At 40.7% G+C, this 16,609-nt stretch overlaps 1 protein-coding gene across 2 annotated transcripts in view; it reads left to right on the top strand.

The window, feature by feature from the left end:
- UBQLN1 (ubiquilin 1) overlaps positions 1–11,598 on the top strand; it is a 28,098-nt gene extending 16,500 nt beyond the window's left edge. Inside the window, exons 5-11 of one of the 2 annotated variants that reach the window (XM_063295183.1) lie at positions 2,734–2,892; positions 4,012–4,258; positions 4,568–4,710; positions 6,469–6,552; positions 8,362–8,477; positions 8,632–8,830; positions 10,432–11,598. In XM_063295183.1, coding sequence (XP_063151253.1) covers positions 2,734–2,892; positions 4,012–4,258; positions 4,568–4,710; positions 6,469–6,552; positions 8,362–8,477; positions 8,632–8,830; positions 10,432–10,587 — 1,104 coding nt within the window. In that variant the 3' untranslated portion in view covers positions 10,588–11,598. The remainder of the gene's footprint in view (positions 1–2,733; positions 2,893–4,011; positions 4,259–4,567; positions 4,711–6,468; positions 6,553–8,361; positions 8,478–8,631; positions 8,831–10,431) is intronic. The other variant, XM_063295184.1, reaches the window with a different exon arrangement.
- The last annotated feature ends 5,011 nt before the right edge of the window (positions 11,599–16,609 follow it).

Genomic DNA, 16,609 nt, shown 5'->3' with positions numbered 1-16,609 from the left:
ACATATTTAAGAATACAGTAATGCATGCTGTTATTAGCTGAATCCAGAGATAAGAACACAAGAAGAGCTGTTCTCGATTAGGCTAATAGCTATCTAGTCCAGCATCCTTTGTCACACTATAGCCAACCAGATGGATCCAGGAAGCTCACAGACATGGATAGAAGAGCAGTAGCTCTCTTTGCTATTTAAAGTATGTTGTGATTCGGGAAAGTAGTATATAGCTATTGATAGCCAAGTTCTTATACAGGTAATCCTTATTTAGCAACTGCAGTTGGGACTGGCAACTTGGTCGTTAAGCAAAGCGGTTGCTACGTGAAAATCATGTGACTGTGACTGAGCTCATGATTTTACTTCAGTTTTCCCTAGCTTTACAGCATTAGAAGGATATGACCTCAAACAGCCAGGTGAGCCCAAATGGGGAAGGTTTCCGGAACGCAGCTCACAAGGAAGCTGGATAAAAGGGCAAATCTTATAGTCCTTTTTCCTGACTCTTTTGGAATGCTCACTGCAGTGCTGGGATAATTAATGAGAATTAATGTTTGTATTTACATTCATTGGAGAGGATGGGATTACAAGAGAGTAAGGCACACAATGGGGAATACACATCAAAAGGAATGTGCACCTGTTTGCTTTGGAGGCAAACAAAAGCCTTTAGTGTGAAACTGATTAGGGTCTTGTCAGTTTCAGGCAGCAGCTGCAAGCCAGCCAGAGAACTCTGATGGACTAATTAAGGTTACAGAGCTGAGCTTGTTAACTTGCAGTTAGCAGTTTTTAGAGATGCGCGACGCTACAGAGAAAAGCAGCTCAGAAAGAAATAACTTATTTAAGGAATCTCTCTGCTCTGCAAGGGGAGTAGAACAGGTCAGGCACAGGACAATGCATAATAACTGACGTATAGTCCTTGACTTAACGACAGCAAGTGGGACCAGAATTTCCATCACTAAGCAATGCAATTGTAAAGCGCGACCACATTGCTTAGCGATGGCAATCCCTGCAATCCCAGTTGACATTGTTAACCGAAGCCCATGGTTGTCAGGTGAGGCAACTTCTGATCGGCTTCCTACAACCAGAGTCAGTGGAGAAGCTGTCATGAGTACTGATGGCGAGCAGGAGGGGGCCTCTATCCAGGGTGGAAACGCATGCATAGTACTGAGGAATTAAGCAGCCATTTAAAGAGACACAGAACAGACCCGCCTTGACTTTTGGGGTTTATCTGTCTGGGTTTTTCCCACGCTTCTTCAGTTTGTTAGGATTCTGTTTTATGTAGCAGTAATAAACACTAGAGACCTACTCCTCGCCTCAGCGTGATTCCTGACTGTTAGGACAGAAGCCGGGAGAAAGTTGCAAGTCCCAGGCTGGCAAGCAGGTCAGTGGCTGCTGCCAGGTGGGAGATGGAGTGAGGGGGGTGCGGGGGGGTGTCAGTGAGTGTGCGGGGGAGATGGCACATGGGTCGGGGAGGGTCGGTGCACAAGAGGCACTGTGCGGCTTGAGGGTATCCGGGGGTTTGCAAGAGGCACCTGGTGGTTTGGGGAGGGTGCAAGAGGTGTTACAGAGTTGTACCCCTCAAGTGCAAGTGGTGTCACACAGGTTGGGGAGGGTGCGCAACAGGTGCTGCACTGCTCTGGGAGGTTGCATGGGGGTGTGGGTCAGGGAGGGTGCATGAGGTGCACAAGGGGCTGGCATAGCGTGAGCGCAGAGGGGCTGGGGGAGGGAGCATGCGTGGGGGAGACTTACCCCAGTGACTTGCAACCTTCCCTGCCAGCTTCCCCATTGACCTTTTGGGGAAACCAGCAGGGAAGGTTGCAAATGGTGGTCACGTGACCGTGGGGGTGCTGGGATGGCCCGAACTCTGAGGATTGGTCATAACTACCATTCATTCAGTGCCATTATAACTTTGAACAGTTGCTGAACAAACAGTCGTAGGTCAAAGACTATCTGTAATGGCAAGCACATGACTGAGAAAGAGATGCTGCAAAGGTCGTAAATGTGGGCATTAGTTGCAGAGTTACTTTTTCATAATTGTCATAACTGCGAGTGGCCTCTGACTGAGTTGCTAAACAAGGACTATCTGTACATTTGTCCAGTTCTGTTTTGGAACCATCTAAACAGGTGGCATCATCTTCTATTTCCATGTTTTAATTATGAATTGTGTGATGAAGTGCTTCCTTTTACTGGTCCTGAATCACCCTGTATTTAGTTGCTTTGGATGAAGTGTTCTCCAATAAGAGTTCCTCCCATATTATATGGCTATCAGCAACATTTTGCTATAGTTGGAGTGCAAGAAGAATGTCAAACCCCTTACAGCAGGCCACAGTTAAGAAAGCAAGAATCACACAGACTTCAAGGAGGAGTTTTAATGCAAGAATTGGGGTTAAAGTATAGAGTCTTGAAAACTGGAAAAGGACCCTTTGGCCTTCTTTTATTACTGAGTACATTAAGGTGAAGTCTCTTTGTACATTTTCCATCTTCCTAGGTGTTTTGCAATTCAGACTGAGCTGCCATTTATGAGATGAGGTACCAAACCCCCACTCCCCTATTTGTCAGATGTTTCTGTCTAGAATTTCTCCTGCTTCTTTCTTAGCCTCCCCAGCAGGCTCTCGCAGTGAATCTTAATTACAAAGCTATTCTACCTTTGTAAGCTTTTGAATAAACATGAAGGTGGTCTTTGGCTCCTGATCTATATATTTGTTGGTGGAGTTGTACTCTTCTAGTACAGCTTATTTTATTTTTTAGACTTTGGAACTTGCTAGGAATCCTGCAATGATGCAAGAAATGATGAGAAATCAGGATCGTGCCTTGAGTAATCTTGAAAGTATACCTGGTGGCTATAATGCTTTGCGACGGATGTATACAGATATACAGGAGCCAATGCTGAATGCAGCACAGGAGCAGGTGAGTAGTCCTAGAACTATGATTAAGCTGAAGTAAACTGTCTAACTTCATCCTTCGCTTTCATTTCATTTGATAGGGGCCAAATCTGAGAGTTTTTGTCTTGCTTTCTAGCATTTCAGGATACATATCCTGCTAGCTATAGAATGAGGAAATAGAAAGCCTGCTGTGATGGTGTCATGACACAAATAATTACCTAGCGTGTGATGCTGCAGTCTTCAAGAATCTTTTTGGCAGAAGCCAAATGGTACCTAAAAGGAGAAATGTTTAGCCATGAATGTTTAGCATGTGTGTAATTTTTTTTCCGTTGATGACATGATGATTGTTGAACATAATATGCTGCTTAATTTAAAATCAAAACTCTTGTCTTAAATCCTTTAAAAATTTATAAAGTTATTTCATATTATTGCTCAAACATTTTGTTCAGATGAAGATTTTGCTTAACCAAAACTTTTGGGGGCAGTATTTATTGTGCAGTCAGGCAAAATAGTGCAGGAATGAAAAAGTAAACACTTAAAATTTGCAGGTATATTGTGCGTTTTCAGCAAGCTCACCCTTAGGATTGTATGTAATTATATAAAAACATCAGAAATGCACATAATGTACCATTTTTGTCTTGAATGACTCGAGAACAATGAAATCATGAGATTTGGTGATCTTGTGATATGTTTGCCGTCCTGAATTAAATAATATTTTTTCTTTAAACTTCAGGGGTCCATGGACATTTCCTTGGGGTGGGGAATCATAGCCATATTGGCACCTCATGGGCCTGGCTCTGCTACCCCTGGTTTTAACTACGAGGAGGTTTTTTGTACTCGGTTGTTTGCTTTCAGTATATGAGATAAATGTCGCTCACAGAAGTTTTCCAACAAAGCGAAAAATCTTCAGCTCTCTTCTGATGAGTTCTCATCTGGCCCATTCCCAATTCAAACTGTTACATAATAGTTCTGAGCAGGTCGATGAGGACTAGGCCATCCCCAGAACAACTGGGTCGGTGTAGTTCTGGAAGCAAAACGTAACTTTCTGGTGTTCGGCGGGCCATTCTGTTTCCAGCGCAGTTGGTTTTGCAGTTGGATTTGTCGCTGCTGGGTAAATCTGTTTGTTCACTGGCTTCTTTTATAGTTTGGGGGCAACCCATTTGCTTCGTTAGTAAGCAATTCATCATCAGGTGGGGACAGCCAGCCATCTCGCACAGAAAACCGAGATCCTTTGCCAAATCCGTGGGCTCCTCAGACTGCCACGCAGGGCTCTCCCAACAACAGCAGCAGCAACAGTGGAGATAGCGGAGGAGGCGGCAGCGTTGGAAGCAGCGGCACCGGAGGCCCAGGGCAAAGCTCGGCGGTGCCAAACCTGGGACCTGGGCTTGGAGGTATGTTCCTCCTGCAGCAGCTTGCTTGGTCTTCTTGAAATGCCTATCCAGAAAGGGCATGCGTGTTCCTCCCGTTCTCACTTCAGCCGGGGGTTAAATGAATTTGGATTGTGGATTATGTACTGGCTGTCGTCTGTTGTAAAGCGACGTGATATCTCTTTATTTTACTTCCACTGTTGAGTTACATGTTTTTTTGGTCATGGATGAAGAAAGCTGTTTCACTGGTTGGATAGATGGATAGCCATATAAGTCAGAGAGAGATGATGTCATAGCACTGTGTTGCTGAAAGTTTGTCTTCCTCCTTTCAAGCTGGCATGTTCAACACACCCGGCATGCAGAGCTTGTTGCAGCAGATTACAGAAAACCCGCAGTTGATGCAGAACATGTTGTCTGCTCCTTACATGAGAAGCATGATGCAGTCGTTGAGCCAGAATCCTGATCTTGCAGCCCAGGTGAGCCCTTGACTAAAATCCTTGCTGAATTGGAATTCACCTGTGGTCTTTCCAGCAGCTGGTAAAACGTATGGCCTGGACATCTACTAAGCTATTATATGACATTTCATTTAGATACGAATTATTGCCACTCGGTTCCTTATGGTGTTCTCCAGGTTGTCATGCCAACACAATCCCAGATACCCAATATTCTCTCCCGAATTCTACAAAAATTGTAACGACCATTTTGATTTCGTTGTTTCCAACTGCAGTCACTTTTTAAAACTGTTTTTATTTATTTTTGACCTTTCAAAGATTCAAAGACCTTTCAAGACTTCCAATGAAATTCAAATGCACCGTTGCTGCTGTCTTCTCCAGTGCCAAGTGCTTCCTTTTAGCTATACTACTTGTTATTTTATAAATGCTGCTTTAATAAACACTATAACAAATACTGTGCTAACAAAAACCTGAACTGCCTGAATTAAATGTCTGAGAAGTTAGAGCAGGCCTAATTATTGGTGCTATTAATTCTGTGATTTTTACAGTATGTTTTTTCAAAACCCAAGGAACCAGGCATATTTGGGGAGGGGGGGTTAATTTAGAGGAGGCTAGGAAATCCCTTCTTTTTCTTAGGCTGTGTATAATGTTTTATCAATTTGCATTGTATGCACATACTACTAGTAGTAACAACGTCTCTGAGCGTATGCAGATTGAATTTCACCACTGGGAAAAAGACAACCTGTTTTCTCAACACATTTCTCAGTAGGATAAAGACTTAAAAATTGGAAAGGATGACATCAAAGTTGGCTTGAATATAGTGGGTAGGGAAAAGGATGTGCGAGTGGAAAAAATAGGGTGGAAATGTATAAGCATTTATACTCAGTGAAGGGATAAAAAGAAATTGAGCTAAGTAATAGGTTGAAGGACACAGTGGAGAATGGTGAAAGAAGGTGTGGTAGTTTGAAAGATGAGATTATAAGTATGTATAATAGCCTATGGAAGCTAGAGGTCTGGGCTGGATTAAGAAATAAGAATACAGAAGCTTTATTCCTACCTGCTAGGCTGTCAGTTATTTGAGTTACAGGTAGTCCTTGCTTAATGACCATTCATTTAGCAATGGTTTGGACTTAACAACAGCACTGGACAAACCAACTTGGGGCCAGTCCTTGCACTTACGACTGTCACATGTTCCCCGCAGTCTTGTGACCCCTGTTTTAGACCTTCCCAGCTGGCTTCTGGCAAGCAAAATCAATGGGAAACCACCTGGTTTACTTAACAATCACGTGGTTCACTTAATGACCACATGGTTCACTTAACGGCCACCACAAAGAAGGTTATAAAATCAGGTCAGATTCATTTGACAACTGCATCACTTAGCAACCAAAAGTCCAGTCCCAATTGTGGTCATTAAGCAAGAGCTACCTGTATACATCATACTGAGCTGTGATTTATTTTAATTATTGTTTGAACAAACCATAGTGGTCAGATTTATATAGAATACCAATCCATTAACTAGGTTTTAGAAGCCATAGAGGCTGGATTCACACACTGCACTAAAGGCAAGCAAATCATATTAGCATGATGAACTCAGCCATTATCTATAATATGTACATATTGCTTTGCATATCTGTCTCTGCGTTTTGTCTCATGTGCCAAGTAAGGAGAGAGTTCAACATACATGAAAGATGGTATGGCTTCAGCATATGCTTACTAAGTGGAAGTTTACCTGAGTTTTATGTTTTGGTTTTATGAAGGTAAAATGTCTGTTTACTCCTGTAGATGATGCTTAATAACCCTTTGTTTGCTGGGAACCCTCAGCTTCAAGAACAAATGAGACAACAAATTCCAACTTTCCTTCAACAAGTAAGTCAAAAAAAGAGATTAGCACTGCACATAATTATATTAAAAAGTTTTATATTATTTGTTTGGATGAAACTTGTTACCTAGATGGTTGATCTAGAATCTGAACATCTCTGATATTAAGAAAAATGGTAATTCATCCTTTTGAACTTTCCTGTAGTACAGGGATAGGCATCTTATATATGCTTACAAGCTGTTTCTTTGTGAGTCCTTTAGAAAGTCTTCTGACTTGTAGTGCTGAAAATTCTTAGAAATAGTTTTCACTAGTTTCAGGCACAAAATGTACAAAAACTGTAGTGTAAGTCCAATGGTAGGCTTACCTATAGCTTTAAAAAGTCTTTCCCTAAAACAAAGGAAATAATTGCCTCTCCTTACATCATCGCTACATCCAGTGTAGCCCTCAAGCTCTCAAACAGTTGCCCATTCTTGAAGAATGTTACTGTATTTTAGTGGTACAGTTTGCATGATGAAATATTTGTTCCTCCTTTATGTGTATATGTGTTTATTGCCAAAAATGTATATTTTTCTTAACAGTAGCATAACTTTTTCGAACACACCATGTACTTCTCTTTCCTTTTTTTATAGTAATTTTATTAAAAATTACAACAACAAAAACTAATACAAACTAAAAAAAAGAAAATAATAAAAAGAAAAAATAGAAGGTACAGAAAAGAAAGAAAAAGAAAAAATAACATAGTAAAGAAAAAGAAAAAAATGACTTTCCCCTTCATTACAAGTATAAACAATTTTAGTAACTTATCACCTTCTCTTAAAATACAACAAATGATCTCTTCTTCCCATCTCTTATCTATAAACAAATCCTTAAAACCTCGTTGCTTCAGTCCTAATGTCAGTAAAAGTCTGTTAAAGGTACCAGAGATAACGTATCTATTTTAACCTTGATCAAATAAATGAACTTTATATTCCTTTTAACAATCTTGATCTTTAGTCCCTTCAAATAATGACCTAGAACTTGATTTCTTTTCATTTTCTAGTTTCCTCTAGTGTCCAATGCTTAGTCTTGTCTTATTATGTTTTTTTTTTTAAATTCAAAACAAAAGCATTTTTCCACAGGAAGGATTATTTATAATTAATTCCAAAATCTTATTTCAAATTTATCTGAACCCTTAGTCCATTTGTAACTATCTAAAATCTGTTTTAATCACCCTTTTGCTCTTTATTCCCCCCATTTTTTAAAAAATTCTTTAAACTTGTATTTAAAACTTCTTTAGCTAAGGATTGAAGGAAACTCACCTGGTGCTGCGAAACTTGTTGATCCAAAGGATCCTAATAGCTGAAAGGCAGTTAACAAGCCATTTCCAAAAGTGATTAGAAAAGGAAGGATGCAAACCCAGCGTCCTTTCAACGGCGCCGACTGTGGTTTGATCAAGATGGCTATCCCCTCGTCTCCCAGGGTTCTAAACCGCCAGAGACTGCTGTCTTGCATTATCAGAGAGCCAGTCTATTTGCCACCTCTTCACTCTGCCATGCTCATCAGTTCCGCTTTTCATGGGGCCATCTTCAGTCTGCCATTTCTTCCCCAGAAGTCCGCACCATGTCCTTCTCTTTCCTTCCCTCCCTTCACGGAGCGACATAAATAACATGTGCTCTCATTATTGAAAGCTCAATAATATTTCTTCACAAAGCTTCTGAGCTTGGAGAGCTGTAGCAGTTACAGAACAGAAGAAGTTTCTCCACTTCCCCTTTCTCCCTCGAAATGAAAAGGTTGGATATTTATTTACAGTATTGTGGGGGGAAATGGGAGGCAACACAGTCATTCTAAAATGAACATTTCTTCATTTCTCCTCACAGATGCAGAACCCAGACACTTTATCTGCAATGTCAAATCCTAGAGCAATGCAGGCTTTGCTACAGATTCAGCAAGGTTTACAGACTCTAGCAACGGAAGCTCCGGGTCTTATACCTGGGTAGGTTTTGGCAAGAATTTTATTTGTATGGTTTGGGATTTTCCCCATATGCTTTAATGTCCATCTTGAATATATTTTGGCTGTTTGCATTTCTATGTATGATTCTTAGTGTTCACTGTATAAATAATTTATTTCCATGTTTCTTTTCATGCAGATTTAATACTGGTATAGCTGGACTAGGAAATTCTGGTTTAGGAAGTGCTGGATTAGGCAATACTGGTATTCCTACTGGAACAACAGTGCCCACTTCTGTTGCAAATGAAAATACAAATCCAGCTTCAGGAACTGGTGAAACTGGGCACCAGCAATTTGTTCAACAGATGTTACAGGCACTTGCTGGAGCAAATGCTCAGGTAAAATAGTAGTTGACCATACTCTGACTTAGAGAGGAATTACAGAAGCAAAGAGTATCGCCATTACAAACTGTTAGTATAAATGGTTCAAAATTATGGTGGTACAACTTTGTTTCCCAAATCATTGAGCTGCGTACAGGCCCATTGCTCAAGATTTTGTTTAAATGTTCAATTGAGCCATTATGTATGTATTCAGAGACTTAGAGTATTTTCCAGACTAATATTTTTCCTTGGATGAGATGACTGGCTTTTCCTCCTAACCACTGAAACAAAGTAATACAGGTAGTCCTCAAGTTACGACTGCAATTGGTACCAGACTGCAGTTGGGACTGGAATTGCCGTCACTAAGCGATGTGGCCATAAAGTGCTATGTCACATGACCACATCATTAGCAACTGCAATTTAGGCAGTCCTAGTTGTTGTCATAACCCCAGACACATGGCTGGTTAAGCAGGAAGCAGAGGGAGTCCCAGGCAAAGAATGCAGGGTGCTGCAGGTGGGGGGGAGGCCCAGCACAGGCCGCACATGAGTTGGGGTAGGGGGGTGCTGCGGTACAGCATGAGCTCAGGAAGGCCAGGGAAAGAGGACACAGAGTGGGTACATGTGTGCAAGTGCAGGGAGGGCGGGGAAAGAGGGTGTGGGTGCGTGTGAGTGAGTGCAGGGAGGCCAGGGAAAGAGGGCAAGGGGTGAGTGCATGCAAGCTCAGGGAGGCCAAGGAAAAAGGGCGTGGGGTACCTGCAAGCGAAAGGAGGAAGGAGGGCATGGTGCATGCAAGCAAAGAAAGGCCGGGGTGGGGAAAACTTACCCAAGCGATTTGTGACCTTCCCTGCCAGTTTCCCCATTGACTTTGCTTGTGGGAAGCTGGCAGGGAAGGTCACAAATGGCGATCACGTGACCACAGGACTCTGCAACGGGTCGTAAGTGCAAGCTGGTTGCCAAGTGCTTGATTTTTTTTCATATGGCCATGGGGGCACTGCAACGGCTGTAACTTCGAGGACCAGTCGTAAATTCCTTTGTTCAGCACCATCGTAACTTCGATCACTGAATGAATGGTCGTAACTTGAGGATTATCTGTAGTTGTGTCTTTATGTTTAAGCTGTAATTTATTCATTCTTGGTTTAGCATGATGTTCAAGAAAGTCCAAGAAAGATAACATTATTTACAAGTTATATTGGATAGACTGATCCAATATAACTTGTAAATGTTATCTTTCTTGGACTAAGCTTCCGTATCACACATTAAAAAAAAAAAAAAGATCAGCCACATACGTTAAGGTATGTACATCAGGCCAGAAGTATAACTGGAATCTGGTAGATTAAAAAAAATCAGCTCTAGAACTTACACAGTGCGAGTTCTTTATGGGCTTTGAATGGGAAATATTATCAGTGTTTCCATGTTCTCTGGATGGAAACTTTTTGAATCTGTGATTTAACATTCATCTTAATTGATACTATGCTTCATCATTAAAGTGTTTTGAGAAATAGTAGAATACGTTGGTTACAAAAGAGTGATTGAAAATAATTTTTGATTATTTTTTTTTTCAACTGCATATGAATGGAACACAATAAAAATATTAGAAGTTTTCATTTTTCTCTGTTTAGCAACTACAAAATCCAGAAATCAGATTTCAGCAACAACTGGAGCAGCTCAGTGCAATGGGCTTCTTGAACCGTGAAGCTAACTTGCAAGCTCTAATAGCAACAGGAGGTGACATCAATGCAGCCATTGAAAGGCTACTGGGTTCCCAGCCATCATAGCAACGTTTCTGAAACTTGAAAAATGTAATTTATTTTTGATAACAGCTCTTAAATCTTTAAAATTACCAGCTTTATTTCATTCTGACTCTTGGGAATTGTCTTGTTCTAACTAAACCCAGTCTGATGCATTAAGGTGGAGTGCAGTAGTTTTCTTCAAACAGTGGGAATCAATGCTTTTCACTTGGTTGTTGCATGCATCAAACACTTCTTCATTTTGCATTGATTGTGATTTTTTTAAAAAAAGGAAATCCATTTCCACAGTTGGGTGACCAGGTTTTATCTGACCTTCAACTGTCCAATTTAGTTGCTTCTTTAAACATTAGCCTTTGATAGTAATTTATGTAGAATACAAATTAAAGAGGAAACTAATTGAAGCTATGATTTGTGGGTACATATTGCTTATTGTGACTTGGCATGTCTCTCTTACTAGCAAAATGCTGCAAGATTTATACCACTTGATTTAGCTATTATTCTTGCTCTTTTATCTCTACAAAGTATATACATTCGGGAAAAGGTTTTTTCCAAGCAGATTTTTCATTGCAATAATATAAAATATCTCAAAGCCCAGAATAAATGAAATGTGCAAGACATCTCCAGTGTAATAGAATCCTACAGCATCTTTAGCAAGCATCTCTTGGCAGAAGTGCTTTGGCAGAGTCTTTTAAAATACTGAGATTGCTGATCTGATCTTGATAATTGTACAGAAATATATTGTAACATTGTCTCAATATTCACAAGGATAGATTGTAATTACTTTCATCTTTGTGCAGATTGGAGGAGCATATTTGATCTGAGACTGCTTTTGGCTAAAGCTCCTCAGCTTTATCCCCTTGAGATTCTAACTTGCATTATGATTTGTAATTGACGCATATTTTCACTGACACTGTCATGTGATAGTCTAATTACTTTTAACCACCATGTAAAAATACTGTATATCTTTTGGGTTTTTATTGGTAGTTATTTCTCTTGTGCACAGGTAATAAATAAATTAAACTTCTTTGTGAGCAACAATTCAAAGTCATTTTATCCTGATAATAGAAATTCAGACTACAGTATTAAAGCTGAGACCATCTTACTCAGCTTCCCCCCTCCCCCAGTCCAAATAATTTGCATTTAGGATTCCATTTCTGGAAATGTAATATTGCCAAAAACAATATTACAGTGAAGGCCTCCTTCCTAGATGTGAACATTTTACATTTTCTCAAATCAATTTATCTGGATTTTTGCTGGAGAGCTAATGTAAACTAAATGATATTTTAATAGATTTATCATTGCACTGAGTTTTAAATATTACCATAAGAAACACCTATCATTTGTTTTACCCTTGTGTCACATTAGAAGTTACTCTATGGTGGTAAGTTTTTGGAGATCATATTTAGTCCTGAAGTCTCAAGCTGCACACTTTGCTCTAAACAAATATTCCTGGGTCCAGCAATTTTCCTAACCAAGCTCTCATATGAATTTAGCTGGAAGATGCTGGCAATTTACTGTGGCAGTCTGAAAACCAAAGCTTACATCAGATCAAATTATTTGTCCATCTAGCCCTTTCTGCTGCATCTTTTTTTTTTTTTTGGTCAACTATTAATCTTTTCATTAAAACGAGGTATCAGAACTTAAGTATGGGGCCCTACCCTGGAAATAAATTTCTATATTATTCCTTTCCTCATGTCTTGAGGCAAAAAGCCATTCTACTCCACTGTCTTAGAGACAACCTTGATTGCCAGTGGAAGTCCTCAGATGCACAGAGACTGTTAGATGTGACATCAACTATAGTTTGTTTAGAGGGACATAGGAGGGTTTTGTCCTTTTGCTGTTTCCGTAGATGTCGGACTCTTAAGGTAAAGATAGATGTAAAGTTAAGAAGAGGATAGAACTACTGAGCCTAACATATCTTCTTCATTTATGGATTCTTTCATTGGCTGTTGTCTCCACTCCAATTTTTAATAACAATTGTACTTTATTTAATGGAACACTCATACCTCATATAGTACAGATACTAGTACAACACTTTCCATCTATTCTTTCTGTAATCAATATAAATTATATCGTATAATACGTGTGTACATGATTGGATCATATATCCCCAGTCATCATTTATCCATGGCTTAATAAAGTAAACCAAGTTTCCCCAACACGGCAAGCGTATCCTATTGCAGTAGAACGCAATGTGTGAAATGGATAATTGCTAACAGGTTTGTCTTGTACAGAGCATTCCCCCCCCCCAAAAAAAAGTATATTCTTGAGCTACTGGTTTGGAATTTGTGGGGTTTAGTTGGTTTACATTCAGTTGATGGATGCAGTGTTGAGGAACATGGTCTCCAGATAGTACTCAACTAGAAATTACAGCAGTTGCTGGAGGGTCACAGGTCCCCCATACTGAATTTTGCTCAAAACATTAAACTTGTTTAATGCTTGATACACTTTCAGATATGAAGAGCTTGTCTGATGGCATAATAAAATATATCATGGAAATGCATGATAGTGTTAAGCATATTCAGAATGTTTCTAATCTTTAAACAGCATGCTTGCATTGCAATACATGTAGAATAGAAATGTTTTGCTAATAATTTCACCACGAGAGGGCACACTTTATGTAAGTAAGTCTGCAGTGGTATGAACTTATTTAAGTAACTATCTTTGAAAGAATTCAAAGATCTGTGTTCTGTAGTAACACATCTTAACAGAAAAGCAAAATTTCATCTTCAAAGCTGTAGCTTTATGACTGAGTTGTAACATTTGCGATTCTCCCGGCATCTGTCTTGTAATAGAATTATCATTGCAGCAGTTATTACAGCTGTCGGTATCTATGGAACAGAAGATAAGAAAAAAGTCAATTCCTTCCAATAGAAGGCCATCAGTGGAATTAAGATCAAAGCTTTCTAGTTCTGGATTACTGAATTTATGTGAACAACAAACCATAATTTTTGACCTGGCTCAGTTAACATAGTGCCACCTTTTCCCTTTTAGCCATATCTACATAACCTGTTTCTTCTTTTCAAAACAACGTAACTGGTATTTCCAGTCTCCTGATCTCCTGTTACTCTTATTAAAGTCACAGCTATGACACTCTTTGGGCCATTATTTTGAGCAACAAACTTTCTGGTGGAAGTAATAAGCACGAATTCACCATGTATTAAATTGTGCAGATGTTTTGACTTGCAGTATATTTTTCTGGGTGTGATGTATTATTGTAGTAAGCAAGCACTGAATAAGACAAAAGTGTCTCAAGCTGTTCTGTTTTGGTGGATATGCCAGAATTTTTTTAAAAACTAGACACCATCACAATGTGGCTCCTAGTGTGTGGATCATAATTCAGTTGCAAGTAGTCCTCAGTTAACAACGGTAATTGGGACCAGGAAAGCATGTAAAGCATGATGTCATATGACCACGCCAATTTACAATGGCACTTCCAGTTGCTGTCATTAGGTGAATCCCACACAGTCGTTAGGCACATCACATGATCGTTTGCAACCTGCTAGCTTCCTCGTTGACTGCTTGTCAGAAGCCAGCAGTGAAGGTTGCAAATGGCGATCGCATGACTGCAGAACACTACAACAGGCACAACTTTGAGGACCAGCTGTAATTCTCATTCAGTGCCTTCATAACTTTGGTCGCTGAATGAATGGATGTTAACCAAGGTCTACCTGTACTAGCTCAGTCACCTGTATACCAGATCCATATCCTGGAAGGTGACATGGTTGGGTTCTGGTAAGGGTGAATTCTTTGAGAGACGGGATGGTTCCATTGTCCCTTAAAAGGCGGTGGTTCACCCACTCCTCAATAAGCCATCACTAAATCCAACCTTGCTGGACAACTTTCATCCAGTATCCAACCCTCCCTTTTTAGGGAAGTTTGTAGAGACACAGCAGCTCCATAGAATTCTGGGGAAAGCATATTATCTGGACCCCTTTCAGTTGGGATTCAGACTTGGGCACAGGACGGAATGTCCTTGTTTCAGGAAGGTAAATCAAAGAAGTCTCTGGGAAAGAAAGCTTGCCTGGGTAGTTTTACTTTCAACAGGAACACACAGAAGAGAGGTCAAAATCCAGTCCACAATTCAGAGAGCCAGGTCAGGTTTGTCAGCTAGTCCAGAGGTCAGAGTGTCAGGGTTTTTTACACGAGCAGAATTCACAGGAATGACACACCAGAGCAGGAGATCAGACGGTTGTTTCCAACAGAGGAACATGGATCAGGACTGCCTCTTAAATCAAGCTGCAACCAGCTATCTTTAATTAGGATAGTTGAGCATCTTTGCTCAGCTCTCCATTGTACTTGCTGAGTCTGAAGGCTTGGAGGCCATACCTCATATATCTGACTGCTCCAGCTGTTCTGAGGGTGCCTATGTTAGATCAGCTTCAGGTGATTCCTGGCTTGGTGTCTCCTGAGGCTGACATTCCACTGATTCAGTTGGAGCAACTTCTTCAGAGCAGAGTCTGAGTCCTGGGCCAAGACATCAAAACTGCATTGATTGTGCTTGTAGATGACCTCTGGCAGGAGCAGGATTGGGGTGATATACCCATCCTTGCTCTTCTTAACATCTCAGTGGCTTTCAGTACAATTAATCATGGTAGCCTTCTCGATCAACTTTGGGGTTGGGAATGGGCAGCACAGTGTTATGTTGGTTCTCTTCCTTCCTCTCGGACTGGTTCCAGATGGCGTTGATGTGGGGGGGAGGTCCAGCCCACAGCTCCTGTTTTGCTGGGTTCTGTGTGGCTCAGCTCTGTCTCTATTCCAGTTTAACTTTTATATGAAGCTGCTGCGTGAGTCACCTAATGGCATGGGGTGAAATAACAGTATGCTGATGATACCCAGCTTTATGTTTCTACTTATGGCTAGCCAAGTGATGCCATGGATGTTTTCTCAGTGTTGCACCCAATCCCTGGACCAAGAGGCTCTGCCCACTGTCACTCATTTGATAGCTCCCAAATGGATTACTTCAATGAGCTTCACATGGGGCTGCCCTTAAAGAGCAGCTGGTTTAAAATGCAGCAGCGCTGGCTGTTATGAGTACTCCTCGTCTGTGCACGCTACACCTGTTCACTGAGCTGCATTGGTTGACAGTGCAAGAGTCCTTGGGCCCAAATTTTTCAGTTGCTAAGTGAAGCGGTCATTAAGTGAATCCAACCTGATTTTATAACCTTTTTGTGGTGGTGGTGAAGTGAATCACATAGTTCCCCATTGATTTTGCTTGCCAGATGCCAGCTGGGAAGGTAGAAAATGGCAATCACATGACCACAGGACACTGTGACAGTCATGAATGTGAACCAGTTGCCAAGTGCCCAAATCGTGATTATGTGATACTGGGGATGCTGCAACGGCTGTAAGTGAGAGGACCGGTCATAAGTTGTTTTAGGGCCCTCAACGAATGAATGCCAACTGGCAGGACCAAGGAAGAGAGCCTCCTTGGTTGCAGTGCCTGCTGTTTGGAACATCATCCCCCTGGAGATCAGATTAGCCCCAACCCTGTTGGCCTTTGGTAAGGCTTTGAAGAGGTGGCTATGACTCTGGGCTTGGGGATCAACGTGTGGCAGAATCTGTGAGGTGGTTATTTTGAGGAGTGTTTTTATCTCAGCTGCCAATTATGTATTTATTGTGTTTATTACATTGAATTTTAACCACTGTTAGCCTCTCAAGAGTCATCATGATGAGATGGGTGGCTATATACTTTGAAATAAAACAAGGTGACAAAATGGTGACTTTTAATGTTATGATTTTGCCTTTTAATACAAATTAAAATGCAGGCCCCAGTAAAAGGAATATGCCTATGCTGGATGGATGGATACAGAGCACGATTTTGCATTAACCACCCTAGAATAAACAGCCCTGCTTCCTTCAATATTCCAATTTTACTCCTTTTTTGGCAGCATTCTACCACTATAAAGTTACAATAGTAGCAGTTTCCAGCTGACTCTAGGATACTGCTTTCTTCTGACTTTCTGCTTTGCCAAATTCAGCAGCAGTCTTCTCTCTCACTCAGCAAGCATAACTGAAGTATATGATTGCTTGGCAAGCATCTGCTTTA

The sequence above is a fragment of the Candoia aspera genome, chromosome 2 (assembly GCF_035149785.1).
Source record: "Candoia aspera isolate rCanAsp1 chromosome 2, rCanAsp1.hap2, whole genome shotgun sequence".
NCBI lineage: Eukaryota > Metazoa > Chordata > Lepidosauria > Squamata > Boidae > Candoia > Candoia aspera.
The sequence above is the reverse complement of the archived record's forward strand: the minus strand, read 5'-3'. Positions and strand labels throughout refer to the sequence as shown.